Source organism: Mesoplodon mirus (genome assembly GCF_964341445.2).
Source record: "Mesoplodon mirus genome assembly, chromosome: 14".
Lineage (NCBI taxonomy): Eukaryota > Metazoa > Chordata > Mammalia > Artiodactyla > Ziphiidae > Mesoplodon > Mesoplodon mirus.
The window spans coordinates 50020360-50045981 of record NC_138990.1 but is presented as its reverse complement, the minus strand read 5'-3'; the positions used below and the strand labels follow the sequence as shown (position 1 = coordinate 50045981).

The 25622-nt window shown below is 37.9% G+C and overlaps 1 protein-coding gene across 3 annotated transcripts in view; it reads left to right on the top strand.

The window, feature by feature from the left end:
- Positions 1 to 25622, top strand: part of MEMO1 (mediator of cell motility 1) — a 134622-nt gene that overhangs the window by 66299 nt on the left and 42701 nt on the right. For all 3 annotated transcript variants that reach the window (XM_082642812.1, XM_082642811.1, XM_082642810.1), the window contains 2 exons: positions 4384 to 4465; positions 22313 to 22381. In XM_082642812.1, the coding sequence (XP_082498938.1) occupies positions 4384 to 4465; positions 22313 to 22381 (151 nt within the window). The remainder of the gene's footprint in view (positions 1 to 4383; positions 4466 to 22312; positions 22382 to 25622) is intronic.

The window sequence follows — 25622 nt, the reverse complement described above, 5'->3', positions numbered from 1 at the left end:
CCCATCAAATTGGCAAAAATTAAAAATTCTGACAGTATCAGATGTTGGTAAGGATGTAGGAAAATGGGAATTTTGAGCCATTGCTGATGTTGGAGAAATATAATTTAAACCAGAACCTCCTGCCATCTCAGAAAACTTCTCTTCAAAGGTAGAGAGAAAGAAAATTTTATTTTTGACTAAGCATTAAGCTACAATATGATGCACATCACCGGCTATCTGCTAACAGATTGCGAAGATGTGAAGAGTGCTCATCCTTTTATTTAGCTAAGCAGATAAAACCCATTATATGCATATTCTCAAGATAAATTGAGTAGTGTTCAAGTAAGAGGACTTGATAGAAACATTTGTCACACATAGTTCATCCTAAATTCACTTGGTAATTGAGGTGACCATATGTATTAGCTAATTGCTTTATCCAAAGGAAAACTAAACTTACATACTTTTATGACAGGAGGTAATTTTGCAACTTGGGGCTAGGTGGCCCTCTGAAGTTAGTTCCTATCCCACAGAAACTGGAAGAAAGGGGCACTATCTCCCTTGATGATCACATTTCAAAGAGATGGCTTTTGGGTCCTTGAGAAAGATGGTCCTGAGTTGCTGGTTAGAGGCTTATTTAGCTTTTTTTTTTAATTTAACTTTTTAGAAAGTTTTTATTTTTAATAAATGTCTTTATTTATTTATGGCTGCGTTGGGTCTTTGTTGCATCATGTGGGCTTTCTCCAGTTGCGGTGAGCGGGGGCCACTCATCATTGTGGTGCACAGACTTCTCACTGCGGTGGCTTCTCTTGTTGTGGAGCACTGGCTCTAGGTGCGTGGGCATCAGCAGTTGTGGCACGTGGACTCAGTAGTTGTGGCTCGCGGGCTCAGTAGTTGTGACTCGCGGGCTCTAGAGCACAGGCTCAGGAGTTGTGGTGCATGGGCTTAGTTGCTCCGTGGCATGTGGGATCTTCCCGGACCAGGGCTCGAACCCATGTCCCCTGCATTGGCAGGCAGATTCTTAACCACTGCGCCACCAGGAAAGTCCCTTTAATTTTAATTTTATTTTTAAAACAATTTTTGGGACTTCCCTGGTGGCGCAGTGGTTAAGAATCTGCCTGCCAATGCAGGGGACACGGGTTCGAGCCCTGGTCCGGGAAGATCCCACATGCCACGGAGCAACTAAGCCTGCACGTCACAACTACTGAGCCTGTGCTCTAGAGCCCGCGAGTCACAACTACTGAGCCCACGTGCCTGGAGCCTGTGCTCCGCAACAAGAGAAGCCACCGCAATGAGAAGCCTGTGCACCTTAATGAAGAGTAGCCCCCACTCACCACAACTAGAGAAAGCCAGCATGCAGCAATGAAGACCCAATGCAGCTAAAAATAAATAAATAAATAAATTTATTAAAAAAATTTTTTTTTATTGGAGTGTTGTTGATTTGCAATGTTGTGTTAGTTTCAGGTGTACAGCAAAGTTTATCAGTTATACATATATCCACCCTTGTTTAGATTCTTTTGCCATATAGGCCATTACAGACTATTGAGTAGAGTTCCCTGTGCTATACAGTAGGCCCTTCTTAGTTATCTAGTTTTTATGTAGTGGTGTGTACATGTCAAGCCCAGTCTTTCAATTTATCCCCCCCTAACATCACCTGGTAACCATGAGTTTGCTTTCTACAACTGTAACTCTATTTTTGTTTTGTAGATAAGTTCATGTGTACCCCTTTTTTTAGATTCCACATATTAGCGATATCATATGATATTTATTTAGCTTTTTAAAAGATTTGTGTACATTTCAAACAGAAAGAATTTAGAATTACAAATTTTTAAAGAAAAGTATATGTGTGGTGTTTCTTCTCTTATTTTTAACAGGGAGAATTAAATCTCTTATTATTTGCTCTTACACTGGTGAGTAAATTGATCTGCCTGCTTCAGTGGGCAACTTAGTCATGTTCTAGTAAAGTTGAAGATGTTCATACTCAATGATCCAGTACTTTTACTTTTAGATAAATCCCAGAGAGACTCTTAACACACGTTAATGAGAGACTTGTAGCATTGTATACTAACAGTGAAACAGTGGAAACCACCAAACTGTCTGAGTAGGAGAATGAACAGATAAATTTTGGTATATTCCTATATTACAATACTATACAGCATTGAAAATGAATAAATTAGAGCTACACGTATCGACATGAATAATTTTAAAAAATAATTTGACTAAAAGTAGTTTAGAAGAACAGGTACACTACATTTATATAACATTTAAAAACAAAACAAAAAAATAACATGCAGAACAAAATAATACATGTATTATTTATGGATACATAAATTAGTAAATGTATAACGCAATAATAAACACCAAAATCAGAAAGTGGTTTACCTTGGTTACCTTAGGAGGGAGGTATATAATGGGATCAGCAAGGAATTCAGATGTCTTTAATATTTTATTTCTTTTTTTAAAATTAATAATTAAAAAAAATTTTTAGTATTTTTTTGGCTGCACTGGGTTGTTGCTGTGCGTGGGCTTTCTCTAGTTGCGGGGAGTGGTGGCTACTCTTCATTGAGGTGCATGGGCTTATCATTGCGGTGGCTTCTCTTGTTGCAGAGCACGGGTTCTAGGTGCATGGGCTTCAGTAGTTGCAGCATGAGGGCTCAGTAGTTGCTGCACACGGGCCCCAGAGCATGTGGGCTTCAGTAGTTGTGTTGTGTGGGCTCAGTAGTCGTGGCTCGTAGGCTCTAGAGCACGGGCTCAGTAGTTGTGGCGCACAGGCTTAGTTGCTCTGCGGCATGTGGGATCTTCCTGGACCAGGGATTGAACCCGTGTCCCCTGCACTGGCAGGCAGATTCTTAACCACTGGACCGCCAGAGAAGTCCAGTATTTTATTTCTTAATAAAAGTAGATCTTAAGTAAATACGTTAGAATGTTAAGGTTTAATTTATTTGGTCAGTCAATCCATGAGTGTTTGTTATATTATTATCTATGTTCTTTTGTAATGTTTAAATATTTTTTTATTAAAGGTTTAAGAAGAGAGAGCCACAGAAAAAGGGGGCAGTAGTTGGGGGGAAATCAATTTGCTAGTATTGCATATTTGCATGGTAATGATAATGATCTAGTAAAAAGGGAAAAGTTAGTGAGGAGACAAGGACAGTTGTAAGAGCAGAGTCCTTGAGTATGAAAAACAAAGTGAGATCCAGTGCAGAAGTAATTTGTTTGGCTTTTGATAGGAGCAAGGACAGTTTGTTGAAACAGGAGGGAAAGCAGAATAAGTGGTGGGAAGAGGAACTAGTTCTCTTCTGAATTTAGTGCGACTAACATTCAGGTTTGCCTGAGACTGGGAGGTTTCCCAGGATGCAGGACTTCCAGTGATAAAACTGGCAAAGTCCTGAGCAACCAGGATGGTTGGTTATTCTGCTTGTTTTTCCTTAACAAAATGAAAGGTTTGATCATCTCTTGGGAATGGAAATGGGAAGGGGATGATGGTTTAAGGTAAAAAGAGAAGCTATATGAAGTAACTGTCTTAAAGATAGGTGAGCAAATTCACTAGGTTGTCGTGGTATGATTTCTGAGCTTTGTTTGCTAAGGATCTGCTGTAATTTATGAGTATAATTTCAAAGTTCATATGGTTGTGTTTCTTTACAGTCTCATTCAGCTGTTCAGATGGAGGTGCTTTGTTAAGTGGAAGGTTGGTTTTAACTATGATTTGACTACGCTGGAGGAAGAGAGGAGCAAAGGAGGGAGGCCACAGGCAAGGGAGTGATTATAGTGATGGATCATCAAATCTCAGGATGGGTATAAAAAGTGAAGAAGAGAGGATGAAGGACAGTTGGAAAAGTGACTCCAACAGATTTCTAGACGTGAACTGGAATGATAGGAAGTGAAGAGAGTGGGATGCTTGAAACAGATTTTTGAGGTGGTGTAGTTACAGTGGTTATTGATATGGTGATGGGAATAGGGGGCTGGAGTGGATGGCAGGAAAGATCATTGAATGTGGTAATGATGACTCCATGAATGTGATTTTAGTGATTAAGGCAGGTTTTGGTACTCTAAAATATATTCACTTATTTTCTTTTCATATACTATAGTTTTCTCTTTCTTGTTTCATTTCGTTTGATCATTGCCTCAAATTGTAGATTGTATTGTTGTTCTTGAATGAAGATGGTTGTAAATAAATAAGTGGGTGGATAAAAGCAAATTTTGTTTAATCAGTGCTTGTCTTTATCATATGGCTTGCTACTAGAAACTTTGTAGTTGGTTAAGTTTCAAACATTAACATCCAAAATGATGATCCACTGCCCATTAAGCTATTTTAGTTCCAAATAGGTTCAGTGAGGACTTTGTGTCATGTATGGTTATTAGTACTGTATTGCTTTGCTCACTCCTGTTTCTCTCTTTCTCTTTTTATAGGACCGCAACTGAATGCACAGCTAGAAGGTTGGCTTTCACAAGTACAGTCCACAAAAAGACCTGCTAGAGCCATTATTGCACCGTAAGTTTTAAGGGTCTTTACCCAGAATCTTTCATATGTTAATTATTAATAAAGAATGAGTATCTATGGATTGGATTAAAAATTAAAAATCAAATGCTGTGTTGAACTGAAGAAGTTATATTCACTAAATTTCATGATTCCTGTGGCTTTCACTTTAACTCAAGGATAAAGGAATTGGGTACTTTATTTTCTCAGATGCAGAAATATCAAAATTTACTTTTGGTAATAAAACCGACTTTTAAAACAGAGAGTTGTTTACACTAGATAAACTTGGTGATTTCAGTAGTATTTGGTACAAATGAATAAGTTCTGTTTTAAACATTGAAAAGATCTACTTTAATCACATAATTTTAAACTTATAATAAAAAATGGATTAAACATAATATGATGCAGTATGGAGTAGCAGCCAGAATTTTAGGGGAGGGGTAGATTTTTTTTTTTTTAATGAAGAAACTCTGTGACTATTTTGTCTATATTAGAGGGCTTTTTGAGAACTACAGGCTAGCAAACATACAGTTAACTATGTGTCTGTATGATGTGAATTTCAGTTAATTTTGATTTGGTAAATGTTGGAGTTTGTGCTATTTCTGTCACAGCAGCATCTTTTATGTGACTTCTGTTGAGTTCAGGTTGGTACCTTGATAAATAGTAAATAGTAAAAATAATAGCAACCACTTATTAAACAGTATGAGAATTAAATGAGTAAATACACATAAAAATCTTACATTAATGTTTGGCACATAGTAAGTATTCCATAAATGTTATGTATTTTTTGTGCCAAACTTTTTGTTAAATACTCCATTTGTATGATCTAACTTCATCTCGTTTAAAAGATTCAGGAAGCTGACTATACTACTTACCAACTGTGTGACATATAAGTTATTTAGTCTCTTGTGCCTTTGTCTCCTTGGTAAAATTGGAATCATAATATTACTTTCATGTAGTTTTTCCAAAGATTAAATGAACTAATCTTTATAAAACTTACAGCATAATGACTTGCTATTACTTATTTTGTTATTCAGCAAATATCTACCAGGCTAAATGCCAGATACTCTTCTTTGTGCTGCTCTTTGAATAAAACAAAATCACTACTCTCGTGGTGCTTGCCTTTTAGTATTTGGGGAAGACAGACAGTAAACAATTACATTCTGTGTCAGGTGCTGATGGGTGCTAAGAAAAAATAAAGCAGATAAGATTGAGAGTGACAGTATGGGTAGGGAGTTGCTAGTTTAGATAGGATAGTGAGAAAAGGTCTTCCTCACAAGGTAACAGTTGAGTCTAAATGATGTGAGAGAGAAGTTATGCAGATGCCCAGGGAAAAAGGGTTTCAGGTTGAGGACAAAGCAAGGACAAAGGCTCTGGGGCAGGATATGCTTAATGTGTTTGAGGAAAAGCAAGGCCAGTGTAGCTGGAGTGGCATGTGTGTGGGGAAGAGTAGTGGATGAAGTAGGCTGCTGGGGCTAGATTGTAGGGAGGCGTTGTAGGAGAACATAGAAACTTTGGTTTTGGCCTTTTTTTTTTTTTTTTTTTTTTTTTGCTATATGCGGGCCTCTCACTGTTGTCGCCTCTCCCGCTGCGGAGCACAGGCTCCGGATGCGCAGGCCCAGCGGCCATGGCTCACGGGCCCAACTGGTCCGCGGCATGTGGGATCTTCCCAGACCGGGGCACGAACCCATGTCCCCTGCATCAGCAGGCGGACTCTCAACCACTGCGCCACCAGGGAAGCCCCAAAACTTTGGTTTTTATTCCAAGTGATATGGCAAGTAATGAGAAGTTTTGAGCAGCAAAGTGACATGATCTGACTTAGGTTTGAAAAGGATTATTCTTGCTGCTGTATGAACTTTCTGTTTTGTGGGGGCAAGGAGTCCAATTTAGGAGGCTTATTACTATAGTAAAGAAAAGAGATGACATAATGCCTTTGGCTGGGAGCTAGGGGTGGAGGTGATGAGAAGCTGTATATTCTGGGTATTTGGAAGGCAGGACCAATAAAATAGAAGAAGTCAAGGATGACTCTTAAGTTTGGGCTTGTGAAATTGGAAGGATAGAATTGGAGTTTGTACTAATTATAGGAGAAAACAAGAGTGGAGGTGGGGAGTGGAATTTGAAGTGTTTATATAAAATCTAAATTTTATTCTGCCTGTGTTAATGTTGAGATACCTATTAGGTATCCAAGTGAGGCAGCTAGATACATGAATCTGGAGTACAGGGAAGAAGGGCTAGGCTGTGTTGGCATATCACACTTAACACAGCTAAGTGTGTGACTTTAATCAGACATGGTTGCCTCAGGAGTAAAATAGAGAAGAGAAGAGGTTCAAAGACTAAGCCCTTAGGCAAGCCAGCTTAATTTAGAGGTCACGATGAAGATGAGTATTTGCAAAGGAGATTTTGAAGGAGGACCAGTGGGGAAGGGGGAAAACCAAGAGCGAGTGAAGTCTCTGGGAGGAAAAAGGATGAAAATGTGTCAGGGAGGAAAAGATGATTAGGTGTGTCAAATTCTGCCAAGAGGTCAAATAAGATGAGGATTGATAATTGGATACTATGGAGATTGTTGGTTATTTTAGTAAGAACAATTTCTGTGGGGCGGTGGGGATGAAAGCACAGTTGGAGTGAGTTCAAGAAAGAATTAAGGAGGGAAATGAAGACAGTGAGTATAGATAGCTTTTTTGAGAAATTTTGCTATAAATCAAGGAAACAGGGCAATGGGAATATGGTGTCAGGGAGAATTTTTATTTAAGGTGGGAGATATTAAAGTTTATAATGTTGATGACATGATCCAGTAGAGAAAGAAAAATTGATGCAAGGATAAGTTGGGAAGTTTTTATGAGTGAGATCCTTGGTTGGGTGAGAAACAGTGGATTAGTAATCATCTCTTTATAACATTTCATGAGATATGTTCTATTGTCATTCCCATTACTTTGCTGGTATTTAACTATTATGGTATACTACCTTCCTAGTTAAAACTTACTCTAGGGCTTCCCTGGTGGCGCAGTGGTTGAGAGTCCACCTGCCGGTACAGGGGATGCGGGTTCGTGCCCCAGTCCGGGAGGATCCCACATGCCACGGAGCGGCTGGGCCCGTGAGCCATGGCCGCTGAGCCTACGCGTCCGGAGCCTGTGCTCTGCAACGGGAGAGGCCACAGCAGTGAGAGGCCCGCGTACCGCCAAAAAAAAAAAACAAAAAACAAAAAACCACTCTAAATGTGGGAGCTGAGCTGAATCAACATAAAATTAAAATGAGGTTAGTTATTCATGAAAAAGTAGCTAGACTTGTTTGCTTCTTGTAGTTAGTTTTAAATTGAAATGTTTGGAAATGCCCTGGGAAGTGAAATGTTTGAGTCTATGTTACAAATATATTAATTTGTAAAAGATTTCCAAGTTACCTTAGGTTTTAAAATGAATATTTGAAAATAGTTTTGGCTTTGGTGTGCATGTTTCTGCTATATAGTGACTTTGTAGTTACATTTATGTATGTATAGGCAATTTCTACTTTGTTAATATGTAAAAACTTTAAATATAGTCAAGTTCATCTTATTATATGGTTTTCATCTTATTATATTTTCCTTTCCAGAGTTACTTTTTTTTTTTTTTTTTGCGGTATGCGGGCCTCTCACTGTTGTGGCCTCTCCTGTTGCGAAGCACAGGCTCCGGACGCGCAGGCTCAGCGGCCATGGCTCACAGGCCCAGCCGCGGACCGGGGCATGAACCCGTGTCCCCTGCATTGGCAGGCGGACTCTCAACCACTGCGCCACCAGGGAAGCTCTCCTTTTTTTTTTTTTTAAGGTAGAAAAGCAACAAATATTTTCTTGTTGTATCGGCACAAAAGTGTCTTTGTAAGAATGAGCTTATATAGTAATTAGACAACTTAAAATTTTAAGATTTCTACTTTTATTTCAAATCAAAAACACACTTTAAAAATTTTATAAATTCCAGCTCTCTGGGACCACCTTTTCTTAGATTTTGCCTTCATGGGAATAAATCATATGAGGGGAACCTTAAAAAAACAAACTCAGAACCTAGATAGCACACTTTTGAAAATGCTTAAACAGTTTGCTTATTTTTATATGGATGTAGATTAAATAGAATAATGTCATTTATTGTTGACATTATTAAAAGATTAAATATTGACCCATAAACCAACTGTTGATCAATTTTAATGAATTCTAATCTATATAACATAACCAGGCACATTTGGGAGAGGGATTCAAAAGAATTTAATTTGACTAAAAAATATCTTTTGGTTGCATTTGGAACTGTCTTACTTATATTGAGGCACAGGAGACAGTATGTGGCCCTGGGATATATATTGAAATGATCTCATGAACTAGGAGTTCCAGAAGCCTTCTTACCATGACTGCCAGATACCTTGATGCCAAAATTGTTGTTTATCTTGCAGTATTCAGCAGTAACTCAGCAACCCTTAGAATGGAGCTGTACAGGTATGCATCACTTAAGAAACATCTTATTGAATATAAAAATATAAGCAGATAATTGTGGAAGGGACTTAATTTACGTGATGAAATTATTTTTTACTGTCAAGCACAGACAATGAATATTGAAGGCCATACATTTAAAGCACAATTTGATTTCTTAGTAGTTAACTGAGTAGGAATATTATGGAATAAAGGATACTTTCACTTTTCATTGTGTACCTTTTTTTACGGTTTGACTTTTTTTACTGTGTACATTATACCTTTAGTATAAAAACCTGTTTGAAAAATTTAAAAACTAAGAAACATTTATATAGAAGACCAGGTTGTATATAGTGAAGCATACCTGTAGAGCTCTACCAGTGCATGTCATGAGACAATGAATCTTCATAAATTATCTAGTTAATTTAAGTTAATGGAGATTTGCAGTCCTTGTTAATGTTAACAAACAATCTTCTAAACAGTCTCATACTGCATTCTGTGTTGTGTTGTGTGCTTGTTTGGCTTTGTTTTGGTTTTGTCTCGTTTCCTTTCACATAGTGAAAGCAGATGTGCCCTGTGTGAATGATAGGCCAGAAGACAGGTTCCTTGCATTAGCATAGAGTTGAACTAAATCTGGTAGAAACCGTCAAGACTTTCCCAGTCTTGTTAATATTAAAAGGACCAGTAGGTTATTCATGGCAATATCTCAAATCATATATGCTCTAGCAGTAAAAAAAAAAACCCTCAATATGCAACATTGTGGTTAGTTTATTCTTACTTGACTTTTTAGCTCATAATATTGTTTGCTTAATGTTTGTGAGATTCCATTTGTAAAAATAAAATTTTCTAAATAATGACTGTTTTACCTGGATATTTTTTGGATATAATCATTTCCTGATTTTTTTATTGAAGCAGGAATCTTTAGGGCCATTGAGCAGTGCCTGTGAAAGAAAAGAATAAAAGGCTAGGTGCAGCAAAATAAAATTGAGATGGAGGTTGCTGCTTCTGTAAACTGTTTGGGGCCAGTTGTCATTCAGGTTGATCCTGTACGTTTACAGGTGTTTTTAAATTTAGTTTCTAGGTTTGTAGATCATATCTTAACTTAAGGTTGCAAACTTTGCTTATTGCTGGAGGAGATCACATTTCATCTGGTCCAATCTTCTCATTTCATCTAGGGCAGTCTTTTATTTTGCATTTTTCCTGCTATTCAATAGAATTAGGACTACGGAAATCTGACTTTGTTGAATTCAAGTAAGTGTTCTTTTATTATTCCCTATATCCACTTTGATGAAAAGCCTCTCATAGAATGTTTAGTAGACTCTTGGCATTCATAGTTGTTAGTGAAAGTCCATGTGATGTAGTGATTAGTAATTTTCCTGAGGTAGGAATTTAAATTATACCACACTGCAAGGTTGTTGTATGGGAAACTGTCAGTTAACTAGTGAGTGGTTGTGGACAGTGTGACCTTGCATCCTCATTTAATTGCAGTTCTCTGAGGGGCACAGAAATTCTGGTAGGTTAGGAGCTGAAGTTGCTGATGCAAAGGATCTGCTGTGTAGGTGTAAAGGGAGAAGCAAAAGTACCCTACGTTAAAAGAAAGATCAGTTTTTAGAGGTATGGTTTTAGCCTAATGACAAATTATAGATATATATATATATAATATATAATAATAGTATAATTTTGTATTTGTTTTCATGAGAAGTTACATTGAGAATCGGAGTTACCTGTAACAGCTAGCAGGTATGACTTTGTGTTAAAGGTTTTAAGAACTCTAAAAAGACTGACTTGGACACACTTTTATGATGCATATTCAAATATCTGTAGAGCTCAAATTTTCATTGCTCTTCTGGCTGTTATGCAGAACGACTAAAGAAAAAAAACGTATTCCCTTAGCGAAGCCTCCTTTATTGTGAGTGATTCCTTACTGGAACCTGTTTCCACATACATGTAGAGTTATAGATTCTGTTAGCAAGAGAAGGGTGTAGGAACAGAGGATTAGTGGTGAGAGTTGATGATTATTACTATGGCTTTATTCATTACCATATATCTGGGCCAGGGTAAAGGAAAGTATTACAAATTCTCTTCTTTGACTGTGACCTTGGTCCTTTCATGAAGTAGAGTTCCTCACTATGGGGGATAAGTGAGTATGGGGAATACTTAATGATCAAAAAATAGATACACTGCAGTGTATTCTCTATCTAAGTTAAGAATCTCGCTATCCAATCTTGAACCAATCTCCCTGGGAGATTGGTTCAAGATGGCGGGGTAGAAGGATGTGCGCTCACTCCCTCTTGCGAGAGCACAGGAATCACAACTAACTGCTGAACAATCATCGACAGGAAGACACTGGAACTCACCAAAAAAGATTTCCCACATCCAGAGACAAAGGAGAAGCCGCAATGAGAGGGTAGGAGGGGCGAAATCACAATAAAATCAAATCCCATAACTGCTGGGTGGGTGACTCACAAACTGGAGAACACTTATACCACAGAAGTCCACCCACTGGAGTGAAGGTTCTAACCCCCAGGTCAGGATTCCTAACCTGGGGGTCTGGCAACAGGAGGAGGAATTCCCAGAGACTCAAACTTTGAAGGCTGGTGGGATTTGATTGCAGAACTTTGACAGGACTGGGGGAAGCAGAGACTCCACTCTTGGAGGGCACACACAAAATAGTGTGCGTATCAGGACCCAGGGGGAAGGAGCAGTGACCCCATAGGAGACTGAACCAGACATACCTGCTAGTGTTGGAGGGTTTCCTGCAGAGGCAGGGGGCAGCTGTGGCTCACCGCGGAGAAAAGGACACTGGCAGCAGAAGTTCTGGGAAGTACTCCTTGGCGTGAGGCCTCCCAGAGTCCACCATTAGCCCCACCAAGAGCCTGTTGGCTCCAGTGCTGGGTCGCCTCAGGCCAAACAACCAACAGGGAGGGAACTCAGCCCCACCCATCAGCAGACAAACAGACAAGCATTAAAGTTTTACTGAGCTCTGCCCACCAGAGCAACACCCAGCTCTACCCACCACCAGTCCCTCCCATCAGGAAGCTTGCACAAGCCTCTTAGATAGCCTTATCCAAGGGCAGACAGCAGAAGCAAGAAGAACTGTAATCCTGCAGCCTGTGGAATGAAAACCACATTCACAGACAGACAGACAAAATTAAAAGGCAGAGGACTATGTACCAGATGAAGAAACAAGATAAAACCGCAGAAGAACAACTAACTGAAGTGGAGATAGGCAATCTTACAGAAAAAGAATTCAGAATAACGATAGTGAAGATGATTCAGGACTTTGGAAAAAGAATGGAGGCAAAGATTGAGAAGATGCAAGAAATGTTTAACAAACACCTAGAAGATTTAAACAGAGGTGAACAATATAATAACTGAAATGAAAAATACACTAGAAGGAATCAATAGAAGAATAACTGAGGCAGAAGAACGGATAAGTGACCTGGAACACAGAATGGTGGAAATCAATGCCACGGGACAGAATAAAGAAAAAAGACTGAAAAGCAATGAAGACAGCCTAAGGGACCTCTGGGACAACATTAAACACACCAACATTTGCATTATACGTGTCCCAGAAGGAGAAGAGAGAGAGAAAGGACCCGAGAAAATATTTGAAGAGATTATAGTCGAAAACTTTCCTAACATGGGAAAGGAAATAGCCACGCAACTCCAGGAAGCGCAGAGAGTTCCAGGCGGGATAAACCCAAGGAGAAACACGCTGAGATACACAGTAATCAAACTGACAAAAATTAAAGACAAAAAAAAAAAATTATTGAAAGCAACAAGGGAAGAAAAACAAATAACATACAAGGGAATTCCCATAAGGTTAACAGCTGATTTCTCAGCAGAAACTCTACAAGCCAAAAGGGAGTAGCATGATATATTTAAAGTGATGAAAGGGAAGAACCTACAACCAAGATTACTCTACCCAGCAAGGATCTCATTCAGTTTTGACAGAGAAATCAAAAGCTTTACAGACAAGCAAAAGCTAAGAGGATTCAGCAGCACTAAACCAGCTCTACAACAAATGCTAAAGGAACTTCTCTAAGTGGGAAACACAAGAGAAGAAAAGGACCTACAAAAACAAACCCAAAACAATTAAGAAAATGGTCATAGGGACATACATATTGCTAATTACCTTAAATGTGAATGGATTAAATGCTCCAACCAAAAGACACAGGCTGGCTGAATGGATACAAAAACAAGACCCATATATATGCTGTCTACAAGAGACCCACTTCAGACCTAGGGACACATACAGACTGAAAATGAGGGGATGGTGAAAGATATTCCATGCAAATGGAAATCAAAAGAAAGCTGGAGTAGCAATACTCACACCAGATAAAATAAACTTTAAAATAAAGAATGTTACAAGAGACAAGGAAGGACACAACATAATGATCAAGGGGTCAATCCAAGAAGAAGATATAACAGTTATAAATATATATTCACCCAACACAGGAGCACCTCAATACATAAGACAACTGCTAACAGCTATAAAAGAGGAAATAAACAGTAACACAATAATAGTGGGGGACTTTAACACCTCACTTACACCAGTGGACAGATCATCCAGACAGAGAATTAATAAGGAAACACAAGCTTTAAATGACACAACAGACCAGATAGATTTAATTGATATTTATAGGACATTCCATCCAAAAACAGCAGATGATACTTTCTTCTCAAGTGCACACAGAACATTCTCCAGGATAGCTCACATCTTGGGTCACAAATCAAGCCTTGGAAAATCTAAGAAAACTGAAATCATATCAAGATCTTTTCCATCCACAATGCTATGAGATTAGAAATAAATTACAGGGAAAAAAACGTTAAAAAGACAAACACATGGAGCCTAAACAATACATTACTAAATAACCAAGAGATCACTGAAGAAATCAAGGAGAAAATCAAAAAATACCTAGAGACAAATGACAACGAAAACATGACAATCCAAAACCTATGGGATGCAGCAAAAGCAGTTCGAAGCGGGAAGTTTATAATACAATCCTCCCTCAAGACACAACAAAATCTCAAATAAACAATCTAACCTTACACCTAAAGGAACTAGAGAAAGAAGAACAAACAAAACCCAAAGTGAGGAGAAGGAAAGAAAACATAAAGATCAGAGCAAAAATAAATGAAATGGAAACAAAACAGTAACAAAGATAATGAAACTAAAGCCTGGTTCTTTGAGAAGATAAATAAAATTGATAAACCTTTAGCCAGACTCATCAAGAAAAAGAGGGAGAGGACTCAAATCAATAAAATTAGAAATGAAAAACAAGAAGTTACAATAGACACTGTAGAAATACAGAGCATCCTAAGAGACTACTACAAGCAAATGTATGCCAATAAAATGGACAACTTGGAAGAAATGGACAAATTCTTAGAAAGGTATAACCTTCCAAGACTGAACCAGGAAGAAACAGAAAATATGAACAGACCGATAGCAAGTAATGAAATTGAAACTGTGATTAAAAATCTTGCAAGAAACAAAAGTCCAGGACCAGATGGCTTCACAGGTGAATTCTATCAAACGTTTAGAGAAGAGCTAACACCCACCCTTCTCAAACTCTTCCAAAATATCAAAGAGGATGGAACACTCCCAATCTCATTCTACCAGACCACCATTACCCTGATACCAAAACCGGACAAAGATGACACAAAAAAAGAAAATTACGGAGCAATATCACTGATGAAGATAGATGCAAAAATCCTGAACAAAGTACTAGCAAACAGAATCCAACAACACCATGGTGTATGATTAAAAGGATCATACACCATGATCAAGTGGGATTTATTCTAGGGATGCAAAGATTCTTCAATATATGCAAATCAATCAATGTGATACACCATATTAACAAATTGAAGAATAAAAACCAAATGATCATCTGAATAGATGCAGAAAAAGGTTTTGACAAAATTCCACACCCATTTATGATAAAAACTCTCCAGAAAGTGGGCATAGAGGGAACCTACCTCAACATAATAAAGGCCATATACGACAAACCCACAGCAAACATCATTCTCAGTGGTGAAAAACGGAAAGCATTTCCTCTAAGATCAGGAAGAAGACAAGGATGTCCTCTCTCGCCACTATTATTCAACATAGTTTTGGAAGTCCTAGCCATGGCAGTCAGAGAAGAAAAAGAAAGAAAAGGAATCCAAATCAGAAAAGAAGAAGTAAAACTGTCACTGTTTGCAGATGACATGATACTATACATAGATAATCCAAAAGATGCCACCAGAAAACTACTAGAACTAATCAATGAATTTGGTAAAGTTGCAGGATACAAAATCAATGCACAGAAATCTCTTGCATTCCTATGCACTAACAATGAAATATCAGAAAGAAATTAAGGAGAAACAATATTGTTCACCATTGCAACAAAAATAATCAAATACAAGGGAATAAACCTACCTAAGGAGGTAAAAGAACTGTACTCAGAAAACTATAAGACACTGGTGAGAGAAATCAAAGATGACACAAACAGAAGGAGAGATATACCATGTTCTTTGATTGGAAGGATGAATATTATGAAAATGACTATACTACCCAAAACAATCTACAGATTCAGTGCAATCCCTATCAAATTACCAATGGCATTTTTTACAGAACTAGAACAAAAAATCTTAAAGTTTGTATGGAGACACCAAAGACCCCAAATAGCCAAAGCAGTCTTGAGGGAAAAAAACGGAGCTGGAAGAATGAGACTCCCTGACTTCAGACATACTACAAAGCTACAGTAATCAAGACAGTATGGTACTGGCACAACAACAGAAATATAGGTCAATGGAACAGGATAGAAAGCCCAGAGATAAACCCACGCTCCTATGGTCAACTAATGTATGATAAAGGAGGCAAGAATATACAATGGAGAAAAGACAGCTTCTTTCATAAGTGGTGCTAGGAAAACTGGACAGCTACCTATAAAAGAGTGAAATTAGAACACTCCCTAACACCATACACAAAAATAAACCCAAAATGCATTACAGACCTAAGACCGGACACTGTAAAACTCTTAGAGGAAAACATAGGAAGGACACTCTTTGACATAAATCACAGCAAGATCTTTTTTGATCCACCTCCTAGAGTAATGGAAATGAAAAATAAACAAATGGGACCTAATGAAACTTAAAAGCTTTTGCAAAGCAAAGGAAACTATATACAAGACGAAAAGACAACCCTCAGAATGGGAGAAAATATTTGCAAACGAATCAACGGACAAAGGATTATTCTCCAAAATATATTAACAGCTCATGCAGCTCAATATTAAAAAAACAACCCAATCCAAAAATGGGCAGAAGACCTAAATAGACATTTCTCCAGAGAAGACATACAGATGACCAAGAGGCACATGAAAAGCTGCTCAACATCACTAATTATTAGAGAAATGCAAATCAAAGCTACAGTGAGGTATCACCTCACAACGGTTAGAATGGACATCATCAGAAAATCTACAAACAACAAATGCTGGAGAGGGTGTGGAGAAAAGGGAACCCTCTTGCACTGCTGGTGGGTATGTAAGTTGATACAGCCACTATGGAGAACAATATGGAGGTTCCTTAGAAAAGTAAAAATAGAATTACCATATGACCCAGCAATCCCACTATTGGGCATATACTCAGAGAAAACCATAATTCTAAAAAACACATGCACCCCAATGTTCATTGCAGCACTATTTACAATAGCCAAGTCATTGGGAGCAACCTAAATGCGTATCAACAGCCGAATGGATAAAGAAGATGTGGTACATATATAGAATGGAATACTACTAAGCCATAAGAAGGAACGAAATTGGGTCCTTTGTAGAAACGTGGATGGACCTAGATACTGTCATACAGAGTGAAGTCAGAAAGGAAAAAAATATCGTATATTAACGCATATTTGTGGAATATAGAAAAATGGTATAGATGAACTGGTTTGCAAGGCAGAAATAGAGACAGATGTAGAGAACAGATGTATGGAAACCATGGGGGGAAAGCGGGGGTGGGGTGGTGGTGGTGGTGGGATGAATTGGGAGATTGGGATTGACATATATACACTGAGATATATAAAATAGATAGCTAATAAGAACCTGCTGTATAAAATAAATAAATAAAATTTTAAAAAAGATAAAAGAATCTTCCTTTCGTTTTGCCACTATGTTGTCTTTAGGTCAAGCAGACTTTTATACCTTCAGCTTCAAAAAGGACTGAAACCATGAAATCTAAGTTCTTATTATGAAACAAGTTTATCTTAGTTAATCGTGTTTTCAAAACTATCATCCTTCCTTGTAGTCTTACAGGCTATATGATTCTGTAAGTATTCTTCCAGTTGTTAGGCTTATTGCTTTTCCTACTCCATGGACTCCTTCCCTTCTTTTTTTTTTTTTTTTTTTTTTTTTGTGTGGTACGTGGGCCTCTCACTGTTGTGGTCTCTCCCGTTGCGGAGCACAGGCTCCGGATGCGCAGGCCCAGTGGCCATGGTCCACGGGCCCAGCCGCTCCGCGGCATGTGGGATCCTCCCGGACCGGGGCACGAACCCGCCTCCCCTGCATCAGCAGGCGGACTCTCAACCACTGCGCCACCAGGGAAGCCCTCCTTCCCTTCTTCCTTGAACTATGTAAAGGTCTCTTACGGTGCTTAAGAATGGGTTCTGGAGCTCTACTGCCTGACTTTATATCCTGGAGTGCCACTTACTATCTGTATGACCTTGAGCAAGTTTCTTAACCTTGCTGCTTTAGTTTCTTCATCTATAAAATGAGAAGAATAATAATTCCTATCTCATAGAGTTGTTAGGATTAAAAGTAATGCTTTGAGTTGCATAGAAGAGTGCCTGAGATGCAGTAAGCACTCAGTTATCACTATCATCACAACTGTCCTCTTCTTCCTCCTCCTACTTGGTCACTAAGATATGTCACTGTTTCTTTCTAGACCCTAGATCATTGATTTCTCATTTACCACTGGCACTGACACCATTCTAGACCTAGACCGTGATATTACTGCCTCACGCCACAGTTTCCAAGAGAGCTTCACGTAACTCGTCTTGCCTCTAACACGACCTTTGTGCTTGTGTTTTTCAGTACATGATAACAGTTTCATATTGTCACTCCCCTGTTCCAAGAGCATACAGCAGTTTTTCAGTAACTTGTTTTATCAAGCCCAGACTCCTCTGTCTGACTCTGGCTTAACATTACTCTCTTGTTCCATTCAGGCCAATTTCATATTTTCTCATTTACATCATACACTTGGACATTTGCTCATGTTTTTCCTTCAGGCTTTATTCCCTTCATGCCCTTACCCTTCTACTTACTATTTCTTTCCTACCTGTACTTCAAGAATCTAACGTTTCTAAGAAGGCTTTCTGGCATTTAAGAACTGAGCTTGGATAGGAACAGCGTTGGTAAAACTGGGAGAGTACAAAGACAGGTTGATTTAGAGATCGGAGTATAGATTGGGGTTCAGGGCCTTTAAATTCAAGAAGAGTATGGACTGAGAAGTGGAGGGATGTGAAGTGAGTGACAACTGAGAGCAAAGCAGTGTTGAAAATCTGAATGTCATTCAGGTTTGTGACAGACCAGGGCGGATCCAGATGGATCAGATGGTTTTCAAGGTCTGCATGGCCAGGCAAGATAGTGCATATCTGAACTGACAGGAGCCAGTGATGTTCAGATGAGGAACAGGTATTAAGTATCTGAAGTAGTTGGTATTGGTGTCTTGGGGACTGGAAGACTGGGGACATAACCAGTTAAAATAGAGCCCCTGGTTAGCCTAGAATATCAAGATCAGTACAGGATGACAGCAAAACTGAATTTGCTGAGCCACAGAACAACTTATATTACCTTCTGGCTATGATTAGAACTGGATTGTGAGAATATTGCTATATTCAGGCAACTTGATAGGCTCCCTTGACAGAGGTGTAAGGATGGAGTGACTACCATTAATCTGACCTATTAAGCCTCAGTGATTTCAGTGTGCTTAGCATATGTCCCATATTACTTTACTCCTAATTAAGGACCCTACTATCTTGTATGGTTGTGATTGACTTATGTGAATCTCTTTTTCTGTGTCTATATCAGATGAGTATCTTTTTTTTTTTTTTTTTGTGGTACGCGGGCCTCTCACTGTTGTGGCCTCTCCCTTTGCGGAGCACAGGCTCCGGATGCGCAGGCTCAGCGGCCATGGCTCACGGGCCCAGCCACTCCGTGTCATGTGGGATCCTCCTGGACCGGGGCACGAACCCATGTCCCCTGCATCAGCAGGTGGACTCTCAACCACTGCGCCACCAGGGAAGCCCTCTTTTTTTTTTTTTTTTTAAATTTATTTTATGTATTTATTTGGCTGCGTTGGGTCTTCGTTTCTGTGCGAGGGCTTTCTCTAGTAGCGGTGAGCAGGGGCCACTCTTCATCGCGCTGCGCGGGCCTCTCACTGTCGCGGCCTCTCCTGTTGCGGAACACAGGCTCCAGACGCGCAGGCTCAGTAGCTGTGGCTCACGGGCCCAGCTGCTCCGCGGCATGTGGGATCTTCCCAGACCAGGGCCCGAACCTGTGTCCTCTGCATTGGCAGGCAGATTCTCAACCACTGCGCCACCAGGGAAGCCCCAACCCTCATTTTTAAAATAGAGCTTTGCTGGGGTATGATTAACATTCAGCTGCATATAAAGTATGCAGTTTGATAAGTTTGAAATATGTATACACCTGTGAAATCATTACCACGATTAAGATAATGAACATATTCATCATCTTCAGCAGTTTCCTTGTGCTCTTCTTTCCCTCTCTGCCCTTCTCTCACCCTCCCACATCCACTGATTTACTTTCTGTCACTATAGATTAGTTCTTATTTTCTAGAATTATTTATTTTTATTTTTAATTGAAGTAGAGTTGATTTACAGTGTTGTGCCAGTCTCTCCTGTACAGCAAGTGACTCAGTTTTATACATACATATTCTTAAAAAATTTTTTTTTATTGTAGAAGTATTTAAATGGAATCATATAGTATGAACTCTTTTTGTCTGGCTTCTCTCACTCAGCGTATTTATTTTTTTACCATAATTATTTTGAGTGTGTCAATAGTTCATTCCTTTCTATTGCTGAAGAGTTATTTCATTGTATGGATATACTTCAATTTGTTCATCCATTCACCTTTTGAGGGACATTTGGCTGTTTCCGTTTTTGGCTCTTGCAAGTAAAAATGGGATGAATATTTGTGTACAAATCTTTGTGTGCACATAATGTTTATATATATATATATATATATATATATATTTAGGAGTGGAATCGTTGGCAGGAGTTTTATGGCAGAAGTATGTTTAGCTTTTTTTTTTTTTTTTTTTAAAGAAATTGCCAAACCATTTTCCAAAGTAGTTGTACCGTTTTACATTTCCTACAGACTGAGTTTCAGTTCTACATCCTTGCCACATTTGGTATGGTCACTCATTTTAATTTTAGCTTATTCTAGTGGGTGTTTAGTGGCAGCTCACTGTAGTTTTAATTTGCCTTTCCTTAATGAGTAACTGATGTACAGCCTTCTTTTGTGTGCTTTTTGCCATCCCAGTGTATTTTTTTTTTTTTGCTGAACACAGGCCTCTCACTGTTGTGGCCTCTCCCGTTGCGGAGCACAGGCTCCAGCCACGCAGGCTCAGCGGCCATGGCTCACGAGCCCAGCCGCTCCGTGGCATGTGGGATCTTCCCGGACCAGGGCACGAACCCGTGTCCCTTGCATCGGCAGGCGGACTCTCAACCACTGCGCCACCAGGGAAGCCCCCGGTGTATTTTTTGATGAAAGTATCTGTTCACATCTTTTCCTATTTAAAAATTTTTAAAAAATTGTAGTAACATAAAATCTACCATCTTAACTACTTTTAACCATTTATATAGTAGTGTTAAGTGCATTCACTTTGTTGTGCAACCAATCTTCAGAATTCTTTTTGTCTTGTAAAACAGTTACCTATATTTTTTAAAGTATTAGGTTGTTTTGAAATTTCTTTATATATTCAGATATAAATTCTTTATCAGATATATGCTTTTTCTTTATATATTTAGATATAAATCCTTTGTCAGATATATGCTTTACAAATATTTTCTCCCAGTCTGTGTTTTGTCTTTTCAGTTTACTGTGCATCTTGAAATTGTCCATGATGGGAATGATTTACTCCACATTAATAGACAGATTGCTATAAATCAGGACTTTATTTTTTGTTGATTGTCTGTACTCAAGAAAAGTAATGGGGAAAGGTTAATAAGGCAGATGAAACTTAAAATTATGTTACGTCTGTAACCTTTACACTGTGACAAGCACAAAAAAATGAGGAAAGAAATATGCTTTCCAGTATTTGAAAAACTATTGTCTAATAAGCAAAGAAGTCATTCAAGTCATTGTTCAATGAGTGAAATTCAGACATATGTCTTCATTATTTCACTCTTGTCATTTGCAGCCATTGCTTGGCTGTGGGTTAAAGAGTTCATCTACCATCAGTGAAAGCATTCTGGGACAATCAATTGCCTAAGCTGAATTTGCAGTAAAGAGTATTTTATACTTTTTCATTGTTTGTCATTTGTGTGATACGTCTCTCTTTATTTTAGTAAAATTTATAATAAGCTTATGTACATATATATACAGTTTTTTCCTGCAGAGCCATTTGTTAAACATTTACTGGCCGTACACTAAATAGTAAGCATTAAGGGAAATATTTCTAGACTCACATAGCTTGAGTCAAGAAAGAAAAATGAAGTTCTGAAACAAAGTCATTGTACGGGTGATCAGAGAACCAATGTAAAGCTGAGACCAGAGAAGGAAAAGGATGGGATGAGTAGTAGGGAGAGAAAATGAAAGACATAATACACAGAAGGTCAGGTCAATTCTCTTACCACTAAAGACACAGAGGGACGTGAGTTGTTTCTTGTAGATTATTTGTTTTGCTCTGATGTGACTTGGTCTTATTATTTTTATGTATGTAATAGCCTGTTAATGGTATTGAAGAGGAATGTTAAGAGCTCATATATTATTAATGTTACATTAGCAACTTCAAATAAGCCTTGAATATTTCCAAATATAATTTTCCTTCAGACCAAATACTTTTTAACATTTAAAATTGGAACACAGGGGGACTTCCCTGGCGGTACAGTGATTAAGACTCTGTACTTCCACTGCAGGGGGCACAGGTTTGATCTCTGGTTGGGGAACTGAGATCCCGCATGCTGTGCAGCATGGGCCCCCCCAAATAAATAAATAAATAAATAAATAAATAAATAAATAACATAACAGTGGAACACAGAACAATGATGTGTTCCCTGTTATCTTCTAGAAGTTGCATCATTATCTATCAATACATTGCTTTTTAATCTGTACACATAATGTTTACCATGATTATTAGATTTCTTTCAAAAGTTTTTTTTTTTCCCAGAATAACTTGATTTTGAATCTGATGATTAAGTTAAACATTTTTTTGTTTTGTAGCCATGCAGGGTATACGTACTGTGGGTCTTGTGCTGCTCATGCTTACAAACAAGTGGATCCATCTATTACGTAAGTAATATAGTTAGATACCATTTTGATTAGGTGGTTGGGAATTATAATTGCTTTGTCACTGAAGTAATTTGTTTTACATACTTATTATATACTTGATTTCATTAAGAATTTGACTTTATAAATTTGATTATACCTTATATAGGTTATGAAAAGCTTTAATACTATTTTTCATTATCTGAACATTTAGTTTCTACCTTCCCTTTGTTTGGTAAAATGTTTAGTTCTGGAAGTGTTAGAAGGTTAATACAGTATTGTGATTTATACAAAATATATATTTGGTCATTTAAATGACCAAAATATATTTCACATATATATTTAGTCTTTTTCCACAGTTACAGGCTCACAGCTCCCAAAACCCTTGAAATTTCCTAAGTGGTGAGAATGGCAAAGGTGTTTCTTGTATGTTAATAAGGTGACTTTTGGACCCCACCTAAGCATGGGGCTGGTTGCCAGGATAACCAACCTTGTGTTTAGAGGTTTGGAATTTTCATTCCCACTCCCTGACCTCCCCTGGGGAGGGGAGAGAGCCTGGAGGTTGAATCAGTCGCCATCATGACTATGTAATAAAGCCCCCATAAAAACCCAAAGGGACAGGGTTCGGAGAGCTTCCATGTTGGTGAACATGTGGAGATTTGGAGAGAGTAGCCCGCCTGGAGAGGGCATGAAGGTCCTGGCTCTTTCCCCTCGCCTTGCCCTATGCACCTCCTCCATCTGGCTGTTGCTAAGTTATATCTTTTTATAATAAACCGGTGACCTAGTAAGTGAAATATTTCTCTGAGTTTTGTGAGCCGCTCTAGCAAATTAAACCTCTGATTTGTAACTGGTCTGTCAGAAATACAGGTAACAACCTGGACTTATGATTGGCCTCTGAATTGAAATTCAAGGAGGTGGTTGTTGGAATTGCCAATCTGTAACTGGTTGGTCAGAAACACAAGTGACAACCTGGGCTTGTGACTGGCATCTGAGATGGGGGATGGGTGTGGATGTGGGGACATTTTTGTAGGACTGAACCCGTAACCTGTGGAATCTGATGCTATCTCAAGGTAGATAGTGTCAGAATTGAGTGTGCCCCCTCTTCCACTCACATGAATGCACACAGTGGAATTGGGTCCAGGAACGTTAACAGTTAAATATTTTGGTTTTTAAAATTTTCTTTGAAAACCTGGAGATGAATACTTTAAAGAAAAATTCAAAGCCCTTTGTTCTATTTTAATCACTTTATAATTGAAAATTCTTTATTGTACGTGTTAGGTTGTGTTTAATGAATGAAGAATAATTTCTCATTGACAGGATAAGGTACCTAAGTTATTTTAGAATCTGACAATGAATTTAATATGGTTTTTGAAGTATATTAGCTCTTAATTATTTAATGACAGCTCTGAAATTAGCTTAAAAAAATCTTTCTGTCAAATTGAGACTGAGTCGTATACTACTCTCTAAAATGAGAAATTTGTGAACTTTAAAAGCATAGTATACCACTCTCTAAAATAAGAAACTTGTGAAATTTCAAAAGTTTCTGCTGGAATTAGCCACCCAAATTACTTAATTTGCTGACCAACATTTTATTTAAATAGCCAGTTCACTACATGTGAACCAGTGTCAGGTTCTAGTCTGTATTGCCAGTTGTACGTACACTGTGTGAATAGGTGAAACTGATCATTTTAATTCTGTCAAATGTTGTTAGGTTAGACCCGTACTAGTAGAGATGAAGTATAATCATTCAGAAGTAATTCACAACAGCCATGAGTTTAAAAAGAAAATCTCACCCACAGCCTACTCCTTTATGAGCAATTAGTTCAAATTGTTAAAGCAAAAAAGCTGCTCTCTTTTGTTTTTATGTAGTATGCTCTACACATTTTATCAGGCCTTTATTGAAAATTATTTTTAGTAAGTTTTTAATAATAAATAAAATGATAATATTGCCAAATTGATGAGGTTTTGGTTAGCTCCGCCTCCTTTATGATGTTTTGATGCACATCTTTAACAAATATTTCATAATACATATTTAATGTGTAATTTTAACTTGTTTCATGAAGAAGAATAAAATAGAAATTAGATTGTAAAGCTTTTCAGAAGCTTCCTTTATTTGACCCTGGGCCTATAAACCAACCATAATCAAGGCTAGTTTATATAACAGCCTTTTCCAAACCTTTTTCTATTTGGCAGAACTTTTATTGATGATGATATGTACTAAAAGGGTACCCTGAATTAAATTTGGCCTAGGAATATATAGAGAGCCTATATTGATATAAGTGGAAATAGTGTGTTAAATAAGTTGATGGACAGTGAGAATGGAAAGGAAAAAAATAATAAGGGAAGAGAGTCAAGGACTAAGAAGGTGACAATAAAGGAGATCAGTAAAAAGAAATGTGGATGATGGATGATGATGTGATCAGTTTATTTTTATAATTAGTATATAGTAATTGAATTCTGAATAAATAAGTGTTAAGGTCTCAGTGTTAAAAATAATCATGGACAGTCTTGTTGTATTCTCTTGGAAGTGGCCCTCCCTGAGATTTGCAATGTCTTCATAGTTCTTTAAGAAAATAGAGAAAACATCCTTTTGGGAATAATAAGTATAGAGAAAAAATAACAGTCCAAGAGAGAAGGATAAATTTGATACCACTAGCTTCCATTCTTCTTTCCCTTTCCCATTCTCTACATGTCAACCAGGATCATCTTTTGTCCTTAAAGTTTGAATGGATCTTTTACCTTTGCATGATTTTGTAGCATCTTGCGTGAACATTTGGAAAATATTTGTTCATTGAGTCATGCAGATCTTTCAAATGTTGACATTTCATACGATGTAAAAAAAAAATCACATTTGTTAATATCACCATCAGTTTCATGAGAAAAATTTTTAATTATTGGGAAGCTTTTTGCAAAAGTCTAATTTTCACTTAAAAGTTTCAATTTTATCACTGGCAACAAATATGTCAAATATTTTCTTTGAAGTGTCAGGCTCATTTTGTTCATTTTCTAAAAAATTTCTGCCGGATATCTAAATTGGAATAACCACAGTTTGTCTAATTTTTTGAAGTAAAAGTTGTGTTCCATGGAAAAAAGTCTACTTCAGCTCATAACTCAAAATCACACAGATGCTTTTTCCTTGAGACATACTTCTGTATGCAGTAGAAAAGCGCTTTATGCGTTTATCACCACAAATTGAATGCATTTTGTCATACAGAATATTTTTGTAAAACTGTACTCGAAGTTCAAAATTTAATGAAATTAAATG